General features: G+C 43.0%; 1 protein-coding gene across 1 annotated transcript; it reads right to left on the bottom strand.

The window, feature by feature from the left end:
• Positions 1–713: 713 nt before the first annotated feature.
• Positions 714–25097, bottom strand: LOC120936778 (actin-like protein 6A). The gene is made up of 14 exons (XM_040349423.1): positions 24939–25097; positions 21096–21172; positions 20694–20868; positions 17168–17268; positions 16991–17088; positions 14813–14907; positions 14225–14331; positions 14044–14133; positions 13901–13962; positions 13617–13731; positions 10469–10549; positions 5912–6007; positions 2371–2457; positions 714–1220 (listed from the first exon to the last, which is right to left on the bottom strand). Exons 1-14 carry the CDS (start codon positions 24961–24963, stop codon positions 1140–1142), a joined length of 1290 nt encoding a protein of 429 aa, XP_040205357.1. The 5' UTR covers positions 24964–25097; the 3' UTR covers positions 714–1139.
• Positions 25098–25636: the final 539 nt, after the last annotated feature.

Genomic DNA, 25636 nt, shown 5'->3' with positions numbered 1-25636 from the left:
ACTGGTGCCACTGAGGTTGTACAGTATATCCCTTCCCCTAATCTTTTCACATCATAGAGTGGTTCATATACTACTCTGTAATTATCATTGTTGTTAAGTAGTGAGCTCTGGACTGTTCATATAGGTACACATGGCTACGGCATGATGGAGCATATCTGTGCCAAATACAGCTGTGGGTCCATCATGTGCTATTACCTTGGGAGATACAGCGTTATATAGGGGTTATACAACAATAGAGTCTGCAAAAACTGGTGAAACTGCATAGACACTAATCAGCTTCCATTTTTTTTCTTTTTGACAGAGCTTAATTGAACAAGCTGACGTTACGAAGTCAGGTTGGGGGAAAAAAAAAAAAAAAACACACACAAGTCCATCTAGTTCAACCAATAACAACAAAAAAAAATTTGGACAATCCTGTATCCACAGTTAATCCAGAAGGTGAAAAACCGCAAAGCATGATCCAACGTCCTTACATCAGGGGAAAAAAATCCTTCCTGATCCCCCGGGAGGCAAAGTTAAAAGCCGATTGGCTACCATGCACAGCTGCATCAGATTTTGCCCTCTCCAGTTTTGGTAAAACATCATCTGTCTAATGAAAGTAAAGTTACTTTAAAAATTTAACTTTTTTGTTTAATAAAGCTGCAATGTTCATAACTTTATCCGTTGCCTATTTTGATATAAAGTTTTCTACAATAAAAAAGATCAGTCATCGGTTTATGTTTAGGCAGTGACTTTAATATCCAACAATTCATTAGCATGTTCACCGATACGCTTAAAAAACTGCAATAACATTTTAAATATTTTATTACAAAATCATTTAGGCTGGCATTATTAACTAATTCCTGTGGCCAACAAATCTTACTATATATCATTGTCTTCGGAAACAGCACTTTAAAAAAAAAAAACACAACACGGGAGGAAGGGAGCTTCAAAAAGAAGATTAAAAAAATAGGAGGTTATTGCTTGGAAACACATGCATGTTGTATGCATGTGTCTGGCAACCTGACAAATGTATATTGAGGAGTGAAGTGAAAAAAAAAAAAAAAAGTATAAACTACAAAAGAAGTCCATGGGTTTCCTGAGTACACTAAAGCTATTTTAGAAAAGGGCACAAGGAAAAGTAAAAGGTCTGTAACAGGCTAAGGGCACTTTCTCTCCACACACTGCTTTCCTCCTTCTTCATATTCCTGTTTGGAAATCCACATCTGTTGGAAGGTCCCCTGTGTAAAAATCAGCAGTTAAATTGAAAGCAACATCATCCATGAAGATACAGTTCATAGTGTGCCAATTTTAGAAAAAAATTACTTTTAGCCCGAGGTTTCTTTTTTTTATATTTGAAAAATCTAATGGTCTGACAACGTCTAAAGCCACTCAGACAAGGCACATACATTGGCCAAGTGTCACAAAAATGCAACCTTGGCTCACCTGACCATAAGCCCTGGTTCACACTGGTGCGTTTTGACATGCGATTTGGCATGTCAAAACGGCGGCATTTGCCGCATATCGGTGTGACGCCGCATATTTCGGGATCGTCGTCGATACTGGTCTGTCGTCCCATCACCCCCCCCATGTATGGCCCTCCTGTTCAGGGGTGCGTGTTCAAGTGTTCCTGGGGTCCGGGGTTGTGATCTACTAAGTAGGCCCAGTAGTCAGACTGGGTCTATGCTTGCAGAGTGGTCCTGTGTTGTCCGTCCTGAGGGAGGAAGCCACTCGATGAAGAGCCTGTCTTGGAAAACACAGGAGCAAGAGGCTGGTATCTCAGGAGAGGCCTTGAACTTCATCGAAGGACACACTATTACTGAAAGGCTGAGTGATGGTCGCCTGTCATTTTCTGAGTTCTCAAGAATTTAATTAAGAGAGATTCGGGTGCCTAAAGCTGTGCCGAGAGGATTCTGGACCGACTATATCTCCATCTTTGGGAAGTCTGCGGCAGAGACTATACCAAGTTTCCATGTGACACCCTGGCTGCTAGGTTAGTGAGAAAGGCCTATCCAGGTGCACAGTACCAACTCTGGCTAAAGTGGCGACGAAAACAGGAGCGTTTCCGAACAAAAGTTATACACCTGAACCTTTTACCATTCCACCTCTTCCAACTACTACTTTTATTCTTTTACCACATTTGGTAAAAAAAAAGCAAAGAAAAAGAAGCCTAAAGTGTTGACATTGAACTTTTTTCATCAACTCTCATCTGATACCATAGACGGCGAAGAAATGGAGGTACCGCCCAAAACAATCCAGCAGCTCCTTCGGGGGTAGTGCCACACACACAAATAAATGTGTATGTATATGTATATTTCAAAATAATTTAAGAAAGCAACTACACACTTGACTATGACCACAGCAATATTAAGTCTCCAATCAATCACTTACCAGAGAAGCAAGGATAGAACCACCGATCCATGAACTAAACCGCCTTTCCACTGTTGTGTTGTTTGCAATCAATTTTAACCTCATGCTCTGGGGGGAAAAAACATTACACGTGGTAATTATAAATATAGTAAAAATGTAACAAACAGTAGGGTAAAAGCCAGTCTTGCAAACATTTTAATATGAAACATTATGGTAACGTTACAGATTCTTATACAGTACATTCATAAAGTATTCAGACCCCTTTCATTTTTTCAATGTTATGTTGCAGCCTAATAGTTTAAAATTGTTTTTTTTTTTTTCTCTCAATCTCCACTCGGTACCCCATAATGACAAAGTGAATTAACAGAATTTTAGAAAGGTCTGCAAATGTAGGAAAAAGGAAAAAAAAAAAACACACTAGGTAAATGTACTGTATTTCTAAAATTGCCATTGACATTAAATTCATGTCATCACGTCAGTAACAACCCATGCAATCCATACATACAAAGAAACCAAAACAAATAAGTTCAGAAATAAAATAAAATTACACAGGGAAAAAGTATTGAACATGCCAACTGAAATGTAATACTTCATACAAAATCCTTTGTTGGTAATGACAGCTTCAAGACGCCTGCTGTATGGAGAAACTAGTCGCATGCATTGCTCAGGTGTAATTTTGGCCTATTCTTCCACACAGTCTTCAAATCTTGAATGTTCTGTGGGTCTACACCAATTGTCTTCATACCAGGGGCGGACTGACCATTGAGGCTCTCAGGCAGTGCCCGAGGGCCCCATGCCACTAGGGGGCCCCCCCATCAGGCTTGCCAGGCTCAATAAAACCAGGGACAGTATGTAAAAATCTGTTTTTTTACATCTGTCCCTGATATGTCCGAAACCGACATGCTTTTGATATGAAAATCCTGAGATTTTAGCTGCCCTGCCTCCTGGTGTGGTGGCCATCTGTAAGCCCGGGGGGCCCCATAATCTTCTATTGCCCGGGGACCCCATGAGTTGTCAGTCCGCCCCTGCTTCATACTTTATCCTCACCCTTGGGGCACTATTCCATCCACCGACACCAACGGGGCATAATTACTGTCACTGATACAAACAATAAGGCATTTTACTCCCTCTGACAACAGCAGGGCAGTATTCTTCCCACTGACACCAACGATGGTGCACTATTCCTTTTGCTGATACCAACAAAGGGGCAAAATTCCGCCCTTGAATACAAACTATGGGGCAATGTTTACTCCCATTGATGGCAGGGAATTTTCTACTCTCAGCGGCCACAATCTGGTCCCCTCAAAGTCTGAAGGCCGGTAAACTGGCCCTTTGTTTAGAAAATTCTGTTCTATGAACTCTGATGTTTAGTTCTTTCCTTAAATTTGGATTTAAGTCCGTTGATTGGGCGGTCAATTATAGCAGCTTTTTTTTTTCACTTTCTTTGAATCCAATTGAGAGTTTCCTTGGCTTTGTGATCATTGTCTTGCTGAAATGTCCACCCTCATTTCATCTTCATCATCCTTGTAGATGGCAGTAGATTTTTGTCAAGAATGTCATGGTACATTTTTCCATTCATCCCTCATTCAATGATATGAAGTTTGCCAGTACTGTATGCTGAAAAAACAGCCCCACACCATGATGTTCCCACCTCCAAACTTCACTGTTGGCATAGGGGTGTTTTTGGGGTGATGTGCAGTGCCATTCAACCTCCAATAATGGTTTGTATTTTGGCACCCAAAGAGCTCAATTTTGGTCTCCTCTGACCAGACATATTCTCCCAGTATATCACAGGCTTGTCTAAATGTTGTGCAGCAAACTTCAAACAAGCTTCAACCAGCTTTTTCTTCAGCAATGGCGTCTTGCATAGTGAGCATGCATGCAGGCCATGGCAGCTGAGTGCATTACCGGTTTTCTTTGAAACAATTACACCTGCTAAGTCCAGATCTTTTTGAAGCTCTCCACGAGTGGAGAGCTTCAATCCTCTTCCGATGACGCTTTTCACTCCTCTGTCAGAAATCTTGTGAGGAGCACCTGGTGGTGGCCAGTTTATGGTGAAATTATGTTCTTTCCACTTCTGGATCATGGCCCCAACAGTGCTCACTGGAACATTCAGAAGTTTAGAAATCTTTCTGTAACCAATGCCATCAGTATGTTTTGTAACAATAAGGTCTCTTGAGAGAGCTCTTTGCTTTTACCCATCAAGAGGTTTCTTGCGACACCTTTTTATAGGCCACCAGTTGAGACTGAACCAGAAGATATTAATTTTCACTTACAAGGGGCAGGATTGCTTTCTAATTACTGATAGATTGCAGCTGGTGTCTTGGCTTTCCATGCCTTTTTGCACCTCCATTTCTTCATTTGTTTAATACTTTTTCCCTGTTTCATTCCGTTTTATTACACATAACTTAATCTCTGAACATATTTGGTTTCTTTGTATGTATGGATTGCATGAGTTGTTACAGACATGTGGTGAACATTTAATGTCAATAGCAGCTTTAGAAATATATTTACCCAGAAAAATGGTGACGTGTGCAATACTTATTTTACCCGCTGTGTGTGTCTGTGTGCATACATACAGAAAAATAAAAAAAAACTCTTTCCCATTTACTTTAACACTGGAAAAATTTGGTTTTAAAAGTAGAGTGCAAAAAAAAAAAAAAAAGGGAGTAAAACAAAGCCACCACAAGGCAGGAAGTGAAGCATTTTATTTGCAAGAATACCTTGCAAACAAGAGGTTTACCCAAAAGGAAAGAAGCTCACTATAGTGTAAATCCAAAAACTTATATTTCAAAAGGTAGTATTGCACTTGCATACGGAGCAGGATAAAAAGCAACATAGGTTAAAAAAATCCGGCCAACGAACACCCGTCCTTCCGGGATCACAACGTGATAACGTCAGCACGACATGCCCCAGGACGACATCAGCTTGATGAAACGCGTTGAGAGTGACATGCTGACATCACGGCGTTGTGATCCCGGAAGGACAGGTGTTAGTCGGCCAGCTTTTTTTTTAAACTATGTTGCTTTTATCCTGCTCCGTATGCAATACTACCTTTTAAAATAAAATGTATGTTTTTGCATTTACACCACACCTTTTAGGTAATGCGCTTGGTCCGTTGTTTATGACCCGAGAACACAGTATCCTTATCCTATGAATGTGATTTGTGTCCTGCCCCCTCAATGCAAGGATTCTACTTGTGAGCCGATACCCATTTGCTCCCTGGATAAAGGCCCTGGTTGGGCAATTAGCCGCAAGCTAATCTTAGTTTGTCATTCGGTAAGCACGCAGTGTATGTGGCGGTGTACAATTTCAAGGATATTCACACTCGCATGTGGTTGATGGACTTTTTGTAATTTTACAATTATATGCCATTTGGTATCAATTTATGTGTATAGATCAATTTGGTAATTTTATGGTTTAGCGTAGCTTTATTTATTATACATCTAAGGATTGGCAAGCTGCAATATATGAAATTTTCATTTTGGGGCTTACAAATGCTTTAACATCAGGTCTTACTAAACTTCTAGGGTAGAACAAAGAATGATCACAATTTACATACCGGAGGAGTTTTCTGTGAGAGTTCTCTAGTAAGTCTGTCAGTAAATCCTTGTAATAATGTATTTCCTCCTGCTACAATCACACTCCCATACAATCCCTATTCAGAAAACAAAAAAAGTTAAATGGCAACATTTGACATTCTAAAATTAATTGATTAATTTTTGTCACAAGCAACTGAATAGTAATGCACTTATCAATTTGCATGAAGTTCATCATTGACAATGTATGAGGTGGTATCAAAAATGTAATGACTTAATGCTTAAGTCACCATGCGTCACAGTGCATTGAAGCTTGAATTCAGTGTTTGGGGGGACGCCTGACAAACTGTCTGCGGGGGCTTCTTGCCAATAGCTTGACCTTCTTTGATCACGCTGGAGCTGATCAACTGCCAGACATTGTTCTTCTGAGCAATGTCTGGAACAACCCAATTTACTTAGATTTTCAAAGAGAAATGCACTGTACTCGGCATGTACAACATTTGGTGCCTTCGTCCTTAAAAAGCAAAACATTTTTGGGGGTTTTGAAATAGTGGAGAGGTATTCGAATGCTTGCCAGTTTTTATTGGACGTCTGTGCCTAAATTAAAGCGGTTCTCCACCCTAAAGTGAAGTCCCGCTGATCGGAACCCGCCCCCCCTCCGGTGTCACATTTGACACCTTTCAGGGGGGAGGGGGGTGCAGATACCTGTCTAAAGACAGGTATTTGCACCCACTTCCGGCCCGGCATTCACGGGCAAAAGACGGGCATTGCGTCACATCCCGTCGCCCCCCCCGTTGTGTGCTGGGAACACTCGGCTCCCAGCACACAGCGAGAGCCAATCGGCGGGCGCGGCACGACTCGCGCATACGCCTTAGGGAACCGGGCAGTGAAGCCGCAGCGCTTCACTTCCTGGTTCCCTCAGCGTGGATGGAGGGGGGAGCAGCAGGGTGACGAGCGACCGCTCGTGCTCTGCTGCGGACGGCGCTGGACTCCAGGACAGGTAAGTGTCCTAATATTAAAAGTCAGCAGCTGCAGTTTCTGTAGCTGCTGGCTTTTAATATATTTTTTTTGGGCGGAACATCCGCTTTAAGTATATTCACCCTCTATTTGTCCTATTTACCATTATCATTGAAAAAAAATAAAGAATTTTGGGTTGTCCCCAGAAAAGAAACCTTCCAATGGGGACACTAGTGACCTGGGAGTCCACAATGAATTCCCTTAATTTGCAGGGATTTCCTCCCACTTCCTGTTTGGCTATGAGACAGGAAGTGAAGGAAAATCTTGACAATAGAACACAGATGGTTGGGGGGGGGGGGGGGATTGACAGGTTGTAACCCTCCTTTACTCTGTCCAAAATAAAATTTAAAAAAACAAGTTTTGTTCCACCCACGCCACAGTTAGCCAGTAGAGTTGAGCGGACACCTGGAGGTTCGGGTCCGAACCCGAACTTTAGAAAAAAAGTTTGGGTTCGGGAACCCGAACCCCATTGTAATCAATGGGACACAGACTTTTAGAAAAAAAAAATGCGCGGAGGTCCCCGCAAATTCAATAACCAGACCCTTTAGGTCTGGAATGGATATTCAGGGGAACCCCGCCGTCAATTTAAAACAAAAATGACGTGCGGTTCCCCCTAAATATCCATAACCAGACCCGTTATCCGAGCACGTTGAACTGGCCGGCCGCAGAAAAGAGGGGGGGGACAGAGTGCGCCCCCCCCCCTCTCCTGAACCGCACCAGGCCACATGCCCTCAACATGGGGAGGATGTCCCCATGTTGATGGGGACAAGGGTCTCATCCCCACAACCCTTGCCCGGTGGTTGACCCCGTCACGTGACCCCGCACCCTCTGACGTACCCTCTGCTACGTCACTGGGTAAGCCCAAGGTCTTTCCTCTTCTTGGGCTTCCCCAGTGACGTAGCAGAGGGTACGTCAGAGGGGGCGGGGTCACGTGACGGGTGGCTCTGCCTCCTCTATATAAGAAATGTCACAGCTTCAGCCGCTCATTCGCTGGGCTGTGTCCAGCGAGGAGGTCCGGGATGCTGCTGCGCTGGATGGATGGATCTTCTCATCGCCGGAGCGGAGATCACCCGACGCAGGATCTTCTCATCGCTGGAGATCACCCGCAGCCGTCGCAGGATCAGGACAACACAGGAAGCCGGGAACTAGTGGATTTCTCACCGCTGGAGGGTTTTTTTTTGTTTAATAAAAGCCTTTATTCTTCGGTGTCAGTGTGTTTTTTTACAAGACTTTACACTTCCTTCGTGAAATGGTAGGGGTACCCCCCATTACCATTTCACACAGGGGGGGTCAGGATCTGGGGGTCCCCTTTGTTAAAGGGGTCTTCCAGATTCTGATAAACCTCCCGCTCGCATACCCCCACAACCACCGGGCAAGGGTTGTGGGGATGAGACCCTTGTCCCCATCAACATGGGGACATCCTCCCCATGTTGAGGGCATGTGGCCTGGTGCGGTTCAGGAGAGAGGAGGGGCCGCACTCTGTCCCCCCCTCTTTTCTGTGGCCGGCCAGGTCAACGTGCTCGGATAACAGGTCTGGTTATGGATATTTAAGGGGAACCGCAGTTCCCCTGAATATCCATACCAGACCTAAAGGGTCTGGTTATTGAATTTGCAGGGACCTCCGCGCATTTTTTTTCCCCGAACTCCGATCCCGGACCCAAACTTTTTTCAATTATTCGGGTTCGGGAAAAACCCAAAGTCCGTACTTTACAGTTCGGGTTCGCTCAACCCTATTAGCCAGCCATTCTCAATATAGGGGTGCACTCATTCCAAACTAAATATAGACCTCCAATCACACATATTTTAATCGCCGCAAAACTATAACCTCTAAATGGAATGCCACAACAGCACCTAATGTGTCTGAAGTCATATCTAGGGTTAAGACACAATATACATATGAAAAAAATTTGGCCACTAGGAACCAAACTATCCCCAGATTTAATTCTTGCTGGGAGATATGGGTACTACTGATTAGTTGCTTACTTGCATTTATGTGTGGTACAAGTGAATTTATTTCCATTTTTATTATATTTATGTTGATATGGTTATATTTTTCGTTTTCTTCTTTTTGTCTTGAGAGTTATGCCTTAATTTACACATGGTAAGGGAAGGGAACAATACAAAAAGTGAGGTATTATGAAGTATAATTAGTTGGCTGTGGGTACGGCACTACATGATGGTGCGACTCTGTGGCACAGTTTGATCCCATTGGGGGTGCCTGGAGCACGGAGTCGATACCGCACCTAAAATCGATTTAAGGCCAACATAACCACTTAACCTACATAAGGGAAGAATTCCTATTCTTTCAATTTACTTGATGCATCATTAATATCCCCATGGACGGGGCCTTGTGTATTCTGCAATATTATGCAACTCTTAGTATTATTGTTACTATTTTGTGTAACTTAAAACTTTAATAAAAACCAATTGAAAAGAAGAAAGGAAAAAAAACGTTTTGCCTAGCGTTCTACTTAAATAATGGCACCTGTTTGACACCTGTTTTTTCACAGCGTAAATGTCCTCACTAATTAAACTCCACATTGCTATTATTTTGAATGTGCCCCTTTCAATTAATGATTTCATTACACAGAAACAGCAGCATGCATGCCATGACTGTTGGTTTTCCATTACTCTACTACACCTACTAGTAAATAATTTTCCCCATGTAGAAATAGAAGTTATACCAAAAACAGTGATCTGGTTAGTGATGTTGGACTGTTATATTGAACACAACTATGTTCATTGCTTGCATAATTACGGTATAAGTTCTACAGCATATCTCAACAGGCACCAATTGTTGATACGCCTTTGTAACTAGTACTCAGTCTGGCTAAATTCTCCACCCCAATCCTAAGCTTTACCCCATCAATAAGCTTGATTTTTACACTATATTTAAAGGGCCCCTGTATTGAGAGTAAATGCAGAACACTGAGCGATTGAAAACATTAGTAATTTTTTATGGCTTCAATACTTTGAGTTAATGACACAAAACAGTGCAGAAAGTAAGACTGCATGACAACTTGGCAACCATTTTTAAAAAAAAAATTAGAAGAAGAAAATGTCAGCAAAGCCAACAGCCTATGATTTCTGTACAAGAACCCCATTTGGTTTTTGAAGGGAGGTCAAACTGCATCAGCTGAATTCCTCCACACCTCCAACAAGTGACAATGTTGTCAGTTTTTACCATGTGCAATTTTCTATTGTTTATGCTTTCCTTTCAATGAAAAATATTCTACTAATTGTTTTAATAAAGTTATATCAGGTAAACCGCAGTTTGACACCTTGGGTCCTATTCCCACTCCCTCCCCCCCCCTTTTTTTTACTACTTCTCCTGTTTTGATAAGGAATACCACCCTATTAGGCGAGTTGGTAACCTGCTGCCTGAATTGACCAACAATATTGGTCATCAAGACCGCGCCAATTGCTGCTTTTTATTGCGATTTGTATACCACCCAAGAAACAGTGCTGAACTGGTGAAAGGAAACTACATTAAAAACATGAACACAGTAGGCCTTTTAAAATGCTGCCAATCTTGTATTCATTAGAAGAAATGTAATACTTACTGGTCTGATGTCAATATCACACATTCCAACACTTGTTGTAACAACATGGCTGACACCAAGCATAGTGTTGCCAGACAAGCCCTATAAAATAAATTGCAAAACATATTAGAATATTCATAAACCGCATTTAATTTTTGCAGTGGATAAACATAGGTTTTCCACCAATATGCAAACTACATTCACAGTCCTCTGTACTGACAAAGTTAGACTAAAATGTAAACATATGCATTTGGAAGTCCAAGCCGTGCTTCAAGCAGTAAAAACAATATACTCCATTACACAGCCTAAAGTAGAGATGCTGGGTGTAAGTCTTGCTGCAGTATTGCCAATGTACGCGTGTTTCACAGACTCCTGTAATATAGGACCCTCCATTGAAAGTATTTTGTTCAATATCCCCAACTTTCAGTACCCAACATAGTGTATGATTCTTCTGCATGCAATTTTTACATTTACTATACTCTGAGGCAACTATGCTTTATTAATGTCAGCAGACAACCCTTACTATATGTAGCTAAAAAAAATATAGCAGTTGGCTACTTTAAATAAAGCTCCACAGTTTCTCAGAGAAAACCAAAGTGTCTGGTTGCAGCCTTAAAAGAAGTTCACCTTTTGGAAAACGTTACCTGTTTTTAGGGTTTGCACCATCTCCCCCCAATCCACACTTTCTTGTGACAGCAGGCAGGGGAGATCCTCTCCACTGTCACAATTGGAAAACAGCGCGGCAGTGTGGGGGCTTTGCCCGCACATCTGCATCATTCATTCAGGTTCCTGTAAATCAATAGACTAAGTACCATCACCCATTGCAACTGACCGCTTGTACTTCTCAGTGAACTATGAGGGTGCTGGCAAGTGCTCTCATAGTTCATAACCTTCCTGCTCTTTGAAGTACGGGCAGACAGCTATTCTGAGTGTCTGCAGATTCCTGAAATTGCATCAATGATCTACTGATCGCGGGTGCAATGGCCTGCAGGCTTCTTAGAAAAAAAATATGCAATTTTTTTACCTGCAAAAATTATGTTTATCTATTTTTTTTCTCCAACATGTGAACTTGAGTGATCTAAACGTACGTTTATGGAAATAGATTTTGAATGCAAACTCTTTTAAAAGGAGCTTTTTAAGCTGGGCTTCTCCTTTGGGTCACAGGAGTGCAATTAGTTTTGCACTCTTGTGACCCATTTTCAGTGGGAAGCGGTCTGAAGTCCGCTCTCCGCTGGCGTCACTGCCATCAGTCGGGGCAGCGAGTCATTCCAAATTCCAAGTCTGGATCAGCCAGCTGCCTTGATTGATGCCAGTCTCAACGAGCCGCTGAGACGGCTGCTCCACGGCTCAGCGCTCCAATGGGCGCGGAAAAGTAGAGCAGAAGCGATGGTGACTGACAGTTAGCATTGCTTTGCTCAGGCAGGAGTGAGAACTGAGCTGACGGCGGTGTTCGGTTCTCAGTGCAGAGACGCAGGGGTCCGGTGCATCCCTGTTCACCGTTTCAGGTCCGATTTCAGTCCGAATTTTTTGGCTGAATTCGGACCTGAAACAGACCAGAAGACACACAGGACTCCTGTGAAATTCGCACCTGAGACAATGTGTGAACTGGCTCCATTGAGAGCCAGTCAGTGTCTGACATGCAAATTTGATGCAGGAAAACCAACATCCAATTCACAGTAGTGTGAACCCAGCCTAAAGGTAGGATCTTGCTGGTATGTTTAACCACTTAAGGACCTTGGGTGTTTTTCAGATTTGGTGTTTGCAAGACTAAAACAGTTTTTTTTTTTGCTAGAAAATTACTTAAAACCCCCAAATATTATATATATATTTTTTTCTAACACCCTAGAGAATAAAATGGCGGTCATTGCAATACTTTTTGGCACACCGTATTTGCGCAGCGGTCTTACAAGCGCACTTTTTTTGGAAAAAATTCACTGTTTTCAATTAAAAAATAAGACAATAAATTTGGCCCAATTTTTTTATATATTGTGAAAGATAATGTTACGCCGAGTAAAATGATACCCAACATGTCACGCTTAAAAATTGCGCCCGCTCGTCGCATGGCGTCAAACTCTTACCCTTAAAAATCTCGATAGGAGACGTTTAAAAAATTCTATAGGTTGCATCTTTTGAGCTACAGAGGAGGTCTAGGGCTATAATTATTGCACTCGCTCCAACGATCGTGGCGATACCTCACTTGTGTAGTTTGAACACTGTTTTCATATGCGGGCGCTATCACTTTTGACTTTTTGATCACTTTTATTCCTATTACAAGAAATGTAAACATCCCTTGTAATAGAAAAAAGCATGACAGGTCCTCTTAAATATGAGATCTGGGGTCAAAAAGACCTCAGATCTCATATTTAGACTTAAATGCAAAAAAAAAAAAAAAAAAAAAAAAAAAAAAATGGAAATTTTGTGATTTAAAAAAAATGACAACAAAAAAATGTGCCTTTAAGACGCATGGGCGGGACGGACGTTTTGACATCACTGGGGACGGGTGGGGGCCATCTTGCCCTCACTCGCATCCCCACACAGCAGGCTGAAGGACCCGATCGCCTCTCTCCCACCAACGATAACGGCGATCTCGCGGCGAATCCGCCGCGGAGACCGCCGTTATCGTTTACAGAACCGCTCATGCTAAAGATGGATACCTTGGTTGTGGCAGCAGCTGCCGCTGTTACCGAGATATCCATCTTTAAAAAACCGACGTACATATACATGAGTAGGTCCTTAAGTGGTCAACCTCCCTTTGATGGTTAGATTAGGACTAAAGATCATGACCCTCAGAAATGGTTCACACCAGGAATTGCACAGGAGTGTGCTGTGCGTTCTTGTGCGATTCACATATGATCCGGTGCAGTGTTATTTCAGCCAATTAATTTGACTAGGCTAAAAAACGTGCCAGGCTGCTGCAAAAGTAGTGATGCACTGCAACCAGATTGCATTGCATTTCTGTACCATGCGATCCAGTGCAGTCCTGTTTGCGACATGGGTTTGGGGTGGTGTCAACACTGCACTAACACCCGCTGCAAAAATGCAAGGGCAGCGAGTTTTAAATGGTGTGGTAAACGCGCTCAGAACGTGTGAACCGCTCCTAAAAGACTACTGCTATGCAGCCCCGGCTAAAATATTGAAAGTAGCAACATACACAGGTTAATAATCTCACCTTAACATTTGAAGGATCAAATAACCCTTCAGGAATTTTCAAACGTTCCGCTCCGAAGTCACAATTATAACCGTTCGGATACTCATAATGGACTGTAGGCATCTGAGCTGCTACCCTGGAGAAATAGGACAACATTTTGTGCTAAATAAGGCTGTCCACACCACCTATTTTATGTAGACACTAAGGGCAGACATGGGAGCTCTTTTGTAGATCACTTGTAATAAAAACATGCAATATCTTGTAAACACAAAATGGTTTTGGACCACTGACATGACTTAACTTACTGCTCATCATAGGTGGAGTCCGACACTTGAAGCACAGATGCCTGGAAATCCTGAATCACACTCTGAAAAGGGTGAAGGATGAATTTAGTGCTGTATACTGTAAACTTAAGATAATAGAGACCATACAAGCATTTCTTACTTACACTGCACATATAATTATGCCAGGAGCGAGTGACCTGAGGTAGTTTCTCTTTTTTCTTCCAATTGGCTGGAGCTCCTTCCCGTACTGGTTCCTAAAGAACACAAACCCATGATCACCATGCTGAACACACACACACAATCTCTATTTTAGTAGACTATTAGTTGACAGTTTTTTTTTTTTACCTTTGAAGCAATCATGTATGGGGGAATCAGATCCACACTCATCTCTTGAAATAACTCTCTGCATTGCATAGTAATGAAGTCGCCAGCAAGCGGAGATTTTACAATACCTAGCAAAACATGCAAAAACAAGATTAACCACTTGCCTTCCAGAAGAGTTACCCCCACTTTCATGACCAGGCCATTTTTTGCAATACGGCACTGCGTACTTTAACTGAAAATTGTGCAGTCATGCAAAACTGTACGCAAAGAATATGTATTTTTCCCCCCAAATAGAGCTGTCTTCTGGTGGCATTTGATCACCAATGCTTTTTTTTATTTTTTTGTGCCAAGAAGAAGAAAAAAAAAAATACAATAATATTTTTTACTTTATGCACTAAAACATCCAATGGCATTTTTTTTTTTTTTTTTAAACACATCAAATGTCTTCATAAATTTAGGCCGAAATGTATTCTGCTACATATTTTTGGTAAAAAAAAAAAAAAGAAATCCCAATAAGTGTATATTGATTGGTTTGCGCAAAAGATATAGTGTCTACAAACTGGGATATATACTGGAATTCTTTTTTATATAGCTATTGGCTGCTCTTACCTTGTTGAAGTACATATCCATCATGGACTGGAATGGCTGTAGTATGTGTGGACCCACTATCCAAAATCAGACCTGTAGATCGACCATTAGCAAATCTAATTCTGGAGTCAAGAAATTATTTGTTGCAGACAGTACAGATGAAATTAAAACACATGTAAACCCAATCATTAAAATCTCATGAAAGGTTCAACATGTTAAAGCGGTAGTAAGCCTCCGGCTACATGAGTGGGTAGGGGTACGACGACGTCACTCCTGTGCACGGGATCCGCCATTCACAGCATGAGCTCTGAAATTCCGACACGGCATGCCGGACCTTCAGAGCGCATGTGCCAGTGACGTCACCGGCTGCATGCACTCTGAATCCTAAACTGTGCAAGTTTAGGTGATCGTCACAGTACCATCATGCAAGCCTCATTATAGGCTTACCTATAGGTAAAGGTGGGTTTGCTACCACTTTAATACAATTTCAAATGCTATTTTTAATATTTGTAAATGTGTAGCTTCCATTTAGGAGGTTTTAAAAACGGCAGCGATAAAAACTGCAGTTTTTTCGCGTCAAGCCAAGTTTTTACATTAGTGTTATTGTGCGTTTTTCATTTAAAAAACACTCCCTATACTGTAAAAACGCCTAAAAATGTCAAACGCGGCTTGACACGTTTGTTTTTTTACAGCTCGTTTTTACTGCTCCTTGAAGCTCCTTGTCGTTTTTTTCTACTGCGCTTTAACGCTTAGGCCTCCAAACGCCTCTGACAGTTTGTGTGAGCACGGACACATAGGCTAACACGGCCTTTAGAGGCAGTTTAAAAATAAAAATATTCAAACTCCCTTAACAGCAGCTGTAAAAAAATGTCCTGTGTGCATGAGCCCTAAAAGACCACACTGTACAGAAAAATTGGCAATTAGGAGGTTTGAGAAAAAAAAAAAAAGAAAAAAAAAAAAAAAATTACACTGCCCACTGCCCCCCCCCCCCTACCAAATCCATACCAGATTTTGAGGGGAACCCCAACTCAAACACTTTCTTAACCACTTCCCACCTGCTGGACGTCATATACATTGAGTGGCGGTATCTGAATGTCAGGCATCGTTCAGATATTATTTTCTGCCAACGATTCCCTGCAATGTAAAAACAATCATAGTGGCTGTTCAGCGTCACCTCCAGGTACCCTTTTGGAGCTTCTACAGACTTGCCCCTGCATTCGGCAGCCATTTCCCATAGGTTTGACTGAGGACCAAATGGTCCCAGGCCATCTTCATGACCTTCGGAGGCCGGCGCGACGTTATGACGTCACGTCCGACCCGACAGATGTAAACACTGCATTTTTTTTACCTGGAAAGGCTGAGATTTTTTGGGGGATCTTAGGCCCTTGTCCAGCCTAGAGGAGAGATGTGGGGTCTCTACATGCTATGAGGACCCGTCATGCTCTATTTCTATTACAAGGGATGTTTACATTCCTTGTAATAGGAATAAAAGCAATACTTAAATTTAAAGCACCCCAACCGTGTGCTCACACACAGAAGCGAACGGATACGTACAATGCGGCCGCATAGGTAAACGGTGGTCAAACCACACATATGAGGTATCACCGTGAACCTTAGAGCGAGAGCAATAATTCTAGCCCAAGACATTCACTGTAACTCGGTAACCTGTAAAAAGTGTTGCCTATGGAGATTAAAAAATGTTTAAGATTCCGATAAGCCCCCTGCCCAAAGACCCCCACAACCACTGCCCAGGGTTGTCGGGAAGAGGCCCTTGTCCCCCATCAGTACTTTATGCTCTCCTCCATCATTACAGAGCATTATATTCTTCCTGCATGTTTTTTTTTTTTAACACTAATTTTAAACGCACCTCAACCACACTGCAAACACCTGCCAATGCATTTGCGGAGCGTTACTATAGACTTGAACAAGAGGCATTGAAAGGCTTTAAACTCCTTCAGACTCGACATGAGGCTTCATTTTTGAAGCGACACTAATGCTTCAAGCTTGCATAATGTGAACAGCACTATGTGCATCATTTGCATAGGTGTTTGAGGAGCCTAAAATGCCTGCTTTCAATGCCAGTCTGAACTTAGCCTGAAACAAACTGGATTAAAAAAAAAATGTGGAAAATCAGAACACCATTCATCAATAACATCCCTGAAACAAAATGTTAGCTTTTAAACACTTTAAAAATGATACGCAGTGAGAACAGCAGTTTTGCACAGGAAGAACGCTGGAATATTGTAATGTTCGAACATCAGCTCTGTCAGCTTCTCTCGTTTTGCTCTTGTATTCCACTGAAACAAAAATGAACAGCTATTAAAAAATATATTCTTCATCACATGAAGCACTGGAACTACCGACAAATTTACTTACAGCAGCCTCGGACATCAACACCGGATGTAAACTGGCTTCTGACTTGATGTGTGTTTTGTAAGTGTGGTCTAAAATAGCTTGAAAACTGTCCCAATCTTCAACTAGAAGAGACAAACAAATTGTAAAACCACATCCACCTGTCTGTTTCTCTCAGTACCATCACAAAAACACTAGCTGCTTGTTTCTGTACAATGACAAACAAATCTGTTTCAGTAAAATACACAACGGGGGAAATTCATAAAAAGCGTCTTAGACACCATATAGAACTTTGTCTAACCTCTACAGCTAAACCGTCGGTGCTTGCACCAGATTAATGTACCCGTCGAAAGCTGGCACTGAGGTCCAAGTCTCCATACAGGACTCTTCTTCCTCTGTGTGCTTCCTCCCTGACCACTATACCGCCACTTAAACAGGGATATGATTGAGTAGCATTGCAGTGGGGTGGGCAAACCTTTAATGGGAAACAGACTAGTTCCCCATCAGCTCTGCTTTGCTTTTGATTGACAGCGTGCAGCAGTGGGAGAAGTCTATAGAAGTAGCTATGTAATCTGCCCATTACCCTGGGCAGTCAATCAGAGAAAAGGCTAACTTGATAGGGAACCAGTCTCTCAGTTCCCATCAGATTTCGCCCACCAAACAGGTTCTGTGGCCATAGGGACCAATTCTTAGGCCACCTACCCTGCGACTTGACCTCACCAGCCCCTTTGATTACATTCAGATTACAGACAGGGAATCTCTAAGCTCACAGCTGAATGACAGCTTCCTTGCAAACATGGATTTACCTCTGTACACCAGCTGAAAGTTTGTCTTAATTACTGCACGTTTCCTAATCTATAAACTGGCAGCAATTATTTAATAATCTGTTGCAGTCAACTATAACCTTGTAATACAAGAGTATTAAACTGTACACTACCCAATTTATTTTGCAAATTAACCACTTCCCGCCCGGATTTACGTCCGGGAAGTGGTTATGAAATCCTGACAGGACGTTCTAGAACGTCCTGCAGGATTTCATGCCGCGCGCGCCCGTGGGGGCGCGCATCGCGGCGATCGGTGATGCGGGGTGTCAGTCTGACACCCTGCATCTCCGATCTCGGTAAAGAGCCTCCGGCGGAGACTCTTTACCACGTGATCAGCCGTGTCCAACCACGGCTGATCACGATGTAAACAGGAAGAGCCGCCGATGGCTCTTCCTCACTCGCGTCTGACAGACGCGAGTAGAGGATAGCCGATCGGCGGCTCTCCTGACAGGGGGGGTTCGCGCTGATTGTTTATCAGCGCAGCCCCCCCTCGGATCGCCACACTGGACCACCAGGGATGCCCACCCTGGAGCACCAGGGTGGGCAAAAAAAAAAAAAAAAACCAAAAAAAAAAAAAAAAAAAAGTCTAAAAAATAAATAAAAAAAAAACAAAGAAAAAAGATGCCAGTCAGTGCCCACAAATGGGCACTGACTGGCAACAATCAGTGCTGCCACCCCAGTGTCCATCAGCGCCACCCCAGTGTCCATCAGTGCCACCCCAGTGTCCATCAGCGCCACCCCAGTGTCCATCAGCGCCACCCCACAGTGCCCATCCATGCCCAGTGCCCATCTGTGCCACCCATAAGTATCCATCAGTGCGGCCCATGAGTGCCCATCTGTGCCGCCTATGTGTGCCCATCAGTGCCGCCTATGTGTGCCCATCAGTGCCGCCTATGTGTGCCCATCAGTGCCGCCTATGTGTGCCCATCAGTGCCGCCTATGTGTGCCCATCAGTGCCGCCTATGTGTGCCCATCAGTGCCGCCTATGTGTGCCCATCAGTGTCGCATACCAGCGCCGCCAATCAGTGCCACCTCATCTGTGCCCGTCAGTACTACCTCATCGATGTCCATCAGTGCCATCTCATCGGTGCCCATTAGTGCCGCCATATCAGTGCCCGTAATTGAAAGAGAAAACATATTTACAAAAAAATTAACAGAAAAAAATAAAAACGTAATTTTTTTTCCAAATTTTCAGCCTTTTTTTAGTTGTTGCGCAAAAAAAAAAAAAATCGCAGAGGTGATCAAATACCACCAAAAGAAAGCTCTATTTGTGGGGAAAAAAGGACGCCAATTTTGTTTGGGTACAGTGTAGCATGACAGCGCAATTGCCATTCAAAGTGCGACAGTGCTGAAAGCTGAAAATTGGCTTGGGCGGGAAGCTGCGTAAGTACCTGGTATGGAAGTGGTTAAAGAATGGATTTAAAAAAAAAAAAAAAATCTGTTGCAGACTAAACAGGTTCTTAAAATGGCGGTAGTAAGAACTACCCGAGTTTGTCACACATGTCGGTGCAGATACAAAATCTGCCACAAATCCTTGCCTGAATTAGATTTTAAAGGGACTACGGGTAGAAAATGCTTTATTGCGTTCCCCAGACTCGACACTTTACTAAAAACTCTCTCTTGGTTGCTCAAGCAGATTTGTTTCCCCACATTTTTATATTGTTTCCATTTCTATATATTTTTGGTTTAAAGCATTTCCTTATAGACAATTCCACATAATCTATGTGGTAGAGCTGCACAATTTTTTTGCTTAGAATAAAGATCACAATTCGCTCCTGATTCTAACGATGTAACATCTTTTTTCACATTATACAAAAGAAAAAAGAAAAAAAAATTGGGCTAACTTTACTGTTTCTTTTTTAAATTGCGTTTACAAAAACGCTGCGCAAATACATTGTTACATAAAATATTGCAAGAGCCACCATTTTATTGTCTAGTGTCTCTGCTAAAAAAAAAAAAAATCATGTTTGGGTGTTTCAAGTAATTTTCTAGCAGAAAACAATGATTTTTACAAATGTCAGAAAAGGTTTGGTCTTTAAGTGATTAAACTTCCTTCATCTACACGCAGTTCTTTCCTTTGATAAAAAGAAAAAAAAAACGGAGATACTTTGTTTCTACTTATTAGCATGTTGTAATAAAACTTGGAAGACTGCCTGGATTTTTTTTCCCCAGCTGCGAGAACTCTCTGCACTTGTTAGAAAGATCGTGACAAGCCGTTTTGAATATCGGGAAGGAAAAAAGATTGCGATTTCGATTCCCAACAATTAATCGTGCATCTCTAGTATGTGGGTAGGATTTTGGTGCTCAGTATTGAGCAGACACACAAGCATTCTCACAGGTTTGTCCAAAGTTGTCCTTATGACCGTCTTGCAGCAACAACAACATTTTGCAAGCAAAAATCTTCCTAACACCCAACCACTAAGTGCTGGTTCACACAGGGGCGACTTGTCAGGCAACTTAGCCGCCTGACAAGTCGTGCTCCGTTCTGTATTATGGAACCGTTCTAATAGGAGCGACTCTGTACGACTTTGGCACGACTTCAGGGCGACTTGCATTGACTTCAATACAGAAGTCATTTTGCAATTCGCCTCTCAAGTGGTGTGCAGATCGCCTTGTAGAGTCGCGCAGCAAGTCGTGCTGCCCCAGTGTGAACCGGCACTAAATATTGACATACTGTACATGTACCCAAACAGATGCAAACCATCAGTGCTCTAGCAATAACTTACTCATTCCATTTTTGAGAGGTGAAAAAGCCTCCATGTTTTCTCGTGGTACCCTGAGTGCATTTGTATCAATATAATAGGTAGGACTTCTTGATTTATTTGGCTCTCCGTCAGTTTCCATCTGTGTGCCTCCATCTTCTCTATCAAGTACCACACCAATCGTTGTAGGAAAATCTACCTGCAATGATCATATTATGCTTTAGAACCAAAGGAAAACTTTATTTAAATAGCTATATACATAGTTGAAAGACACAGAAGAATCTATAGCTGCCAGCACATATCTTCATGCATACCACTCAATAAGGCTACGAGTGGAAAATACCCTGCAATGATGTGTTTGAAATATGAGAGTTCAGATATACATGACAAAGATATCTGATCACAATAACTGCTTTTTCAACTTACCTTTGGACAATCTTCTCCTGCATACCCGGCACGTACCGAAAACGAGCCAATATCAAACACCAAGGCTCCAACTTCATCTACATTAAAAAGAGATGCATACAGTATTTAAAAAAAAAAAATTAAATGTCTCAACTGCAGTAAAATTTAAAATGTGTTGTACATTGAAGCAAGGATCAGACCTCTCACAGGGCTGCCAAGTACTGCACCGTATCTATGAAAGAGCAGCACTGGAGAAAACGTTAGAAATAGCTGGGAACAATCCTGATAACAGTCAGTAAAGGCAGAGAGCACAGGAAGTTAATAGTACACAAGGTTTCTGGCAGGATCAACATTTTTGAAGATGTCAAACAGACATAACAAAAAGCTTTCAATGGTATATTTAAAAGAAGGTGGGATTTGTAAAAAATAAAATAAAGCCTTCATACTTGCCTCTATGCTGCATCAGTGCAATGCTTTAGTTGTTGTGTGCTGGCTCTAAGATGGAGAACTGAGTGATCACATGAGCACTGATTGCTCAGTTCTCAGTTGGCACAGAGCAGAGTGCGGTGACTGTCAGTCACCGCTCTGTTCTTCCCCTTTCAGAACTCACTGGAGTGTTGGGCTGGAGAGGTGCAGACGTAGCTGGCTTCAACTCTCAGCTGTGCACTGGGAGCTGAAGCCAGCTGTCAATCAGGTAGATCCATCCAGCGCCTGGAGTGGCTCTGCCGCATCAGCTGACAGCGAGCTATAGCATATGGTCAGCCGATTCTGGGTGACAGGAGAGCAAATGTAAGTGCACTCATGTGACTCACAAGAGAAGTATTTATGTATTGTGGAAATCTATGTTAAAGCATGTGTCCAAGTATGTTACATTGCAACCCTACAGTATGCAGTGGCAACCAATGCTCATACATAGCAGTGCTTCACAATGCATATGCTGTGTTGCAGTGCCATGGCAAAAAAGGGTCATATGTGCTGGCATCATAATGAATGTATTGCCTTAACGCAATTCATGTATCCACTGCACTGGATCGAAAAAAAAGAGTGAACCCAGATTGAATGTCTTTGGCATTCCAGCAAGGTGGTCTGCCTGCCAAAGTTCCTGATTCTTCTACAACCCACCCTTAATTCTTCATAACATAAAATAACCTGTGCTTAGTTGATGAACTCTTACAAAAGGGGTTTTAGGGTGCAGCGATAGGTCCCCCCCAGCAGCACATAACCATATTTTCCCACCATTCTATTCAGCCATCAGGAGAGGGAGCCCTGTGTAAGCTCACAGTTGTCTCAGACAGGGCTAAAGAAGGGAAGTGAGGCACAGAGTAAGATGGTAATGTAGGGCACAAAAGGAAAGGCAAGTATGACCTGCTGAAGAAAAGAGCAACCTCATGCTTTGCACTGTATGGTTAAATCACAGGTTTCCTTTAATAAAGAACTCCGGGTTTCCTTTTGTCAATAAAACTTTAGTTTGGGCTAGCGTGGTCCAAAGGATTACTTACAGTCAGGGCCATCGACTGGGCTGTAAATACAGTACTTTTGATAATAAAGTTACAAACGGAGACACAGTGGATAGTATATCACAGTGATGGCGAACCTTGACACCCCAGATGTTTTAGAACTACATTTCCCATGATACTCAACTACACTGCAGAGTGCATGAGCATCATGGGAAATGTAGTTCCAAAACATCTGGGGTGCCAAGGTTCACCATCACTGGTATATCACCTTTATACAAAAGTGCAGGGCTTTTTTTCAGGGGGAACTTGGGGGAACTCAGTTCCACCACCTCTGGCTCAGACCCTTTGGTGCCTGCTCACCACAATCACTTGTAAACACAGAAGTCTGGTTTCTGTGTTTACAAATGACAGCTCTGCACTGTGTGTAACCCCCCCCCCCCCTGAACTCTGCACTGTATGTAATGCAATCCTCGTATTTAATGCCCCTTTAAGACCCTTCTACTGTTTGTGAAATCTGAACGGGTCGTGGTTGAGTTCCTGCACCTATTTTCTGAGAAAAAAAGCTCTGCAAAAGTGGATTACAAATGTTTACTAGGGCTTATTTTCAGGGTAGGGCTTATATTGCAGCCCTCCTCAAAAATCTCACCAGGTCTTATTTTCGGGGGAAACACATATGTAACTTGATCCAGCAAGATATCACCAATGATACCAGTGTCACTTGTCAGAATATTCTGCACCATGTCCATGCATGTTCTCTCCATTCATTCCTGCAGACTATCATTTTTACAGCACATCACATGACCCGCTGGAGCTCTTCTTCCCCGCACAGAATACTGCAGAGGGAGGGGCTGAGATCACCACTGATGTCACTCCGCTAAGCGCACTGTGATGATTACACTGGACTGCACACCAGCCATTGGGGTCGTTCTACTAAAAATTGAGAGTGCAAAATCTGCCCATAGAAACCAATCAGCTTCCAGGTTTTTTGTCAAACCTTAACCACTTCCGGACTGCCGCATGTACATTTACATTTATGGCACTGACAGGCACATCAACGTACCTGTACGTGCCTGCCTAGACGTGGGTCGGGGGTCCGATCGGGACCCCCCCCCCCCCGTACATGCGGCGTTTCCCGTGGCTTCAGGAGCGATCCGGGACGACGGCGCCGCTATTTGTTTCTAGCCGCCCCCTCGCGATCGCTCCCCGGAGCTGAAGAACGGGGAGAGCCGTATGTAAACACGGCTTCGCCGTGCTTCACTGTGGCTGCTGCATCGATCGAGTGATCCCTTTTATAGGGAGACTCGATCGATGACGTCAGTCCTACAGCCACACCCCCCTACAGTTGTAAACACACACTAGGTGAAACATAACTCCTACAGAGCCCCCTGTGGTTAACTCCCAAACTGCAATTGTCATTTTCACAATAAACAATGCAATTTAAATGCATTTTTTGCTGTGAAAATGACAATGGTCCCAAAAATGTGTCAAAATTGTCCGAAGTGTCCGCCATAATGTCGCAGTCACGAAAAAAATCGCTGATCGCCGCCATTAGTAGTAAAAAAAATAAAATAAATAAAACTATCCCCTATTTTGTAAACGCTATAAAGTTTGCGCAAACCAATCGATAAACGCTTATTGCGATTTTTTTTTTTACCAAAAATAGGTAGAAGAATACGTATCGGCCTAAACTGAGGGGAAAAAAATGTTTTGGGGGGATATTTATTATAGCAAAAAGTTAAAAATATTGCATTTTTTTCAAAATTGTCGCTCTATTTTTGTTTATAGCGCAAAAAATAAAAACCGCAGAGGTGATCAAATACCACCAAAAGAAAGCTCTATTTGTGGGGGAAAAAGGACGCCAATTTTGTTTGGGAACCACGTCGCACGACCGCGCAATTGTCTGTTAAAGCGACGCAGTGCCGAATTGTAAAAACCCCTTGGGTCATTTAGCAGCATATTGGTCCGGTCCTTAAGTGGTTAATTGAAAAAGGTGAAGTTAGAAGCTGATTGGCTACCCTGCACAGCTGCACTACATTTTGCACTCTCCGCTTTTAGTAAATCAACCTCATTGTGTTGTAATGCATGGGCTGGTGTAAACATACCCTCAGACAGGAGGTGCTATAGTCTCCTCCTCAGTGATATGTGAATGAATGGGGGGGGGGGGGCACACCTATGTAAGAAGGATCAGTATGGCAGCCAGGCAACTAGCATTATCAGGAGGAGGAACTAGCTGGGACATCCCCTAGGAAAGGTCTCCATCTGACTGACCAGGAAGGCAGAAGAGCTGACAATCACTCTACTCTATACCTAGACCATGGCTCATGGTGGGGGTTCTGCTCCATTGCAGCTCTAACGTGTATAAAAGAGAACAAGGACCGGCATGGAGCTTATGTCTGCTCTCTCTCACCTCCACCGTATACTCCTCCGCTCATCTCCAGCTTGTATACCGATACCGGCCACTACCGGGACCCCACACACCAACAACAGAAACCGGGAGACACACGCTAAGCGCCAACAATGGGCTGAAGGACCTGCGGTGACATCATAGTCATGTGACCGGCTCCGGGGTGGGAGGTGCTTAGAGGCCGCAGCGTGAGCCATGCCGTGCTGGCTGCGTGCGTTCTGTATGGTTGTCCTCAGTGTGGGCGAAGTAAACACTGACACTGCTGAATAATGAGGCCGTTCTTGTAGGTCTCTCTATATAGTATATAAGACAGTCATTTCTCCTTCTATGTATGTGCTCACCTTCCGTAAGTGCTCACAGAGCCGAGTCTCCCCAGCGCAGTGGATGGCACCATTACAGTGCGGAGACTTGATTGGAGCCTGTCTTTGCACTTGTGCGCCAAAAATGGAATCAGTGCAAATTGTTGCCACCAGTGGCGTTTTTTTGGGGGGGCACAAATTGTTTTTCAACATTTTTGGGGGCACAAACAAACGAAAAAAACACACACTGTGCCCATCAATTGTTGCCACTGTGCCATCAATTGTCGCCATTGTGCCATCAAACGCAGCCACTGTGCCCATCAATTGTTGCCACTGTGCCATCAAACGCAGCCACTGTGATCATCAATTGTCGCCACTGTGCCATCAAACGCAGCCACTGTG

This window comes from Rana temporaria, chromosome 4, assembly GCF_905171775.1.
Source record: "Rana temporaria chromosome 4, aRanTem1.1, whole genome shotgun sequence".
Taxonomy (NCBI): Eukaryota; Metazoa; Chordata; class Amphibia; order Anura; family Ranidae; genus Rana; species Rana temporaria.
Note: the sequence above shows the minus strand (reverse complement) of the source record. Positions and strands in the feature narration are given on the sequence as shown.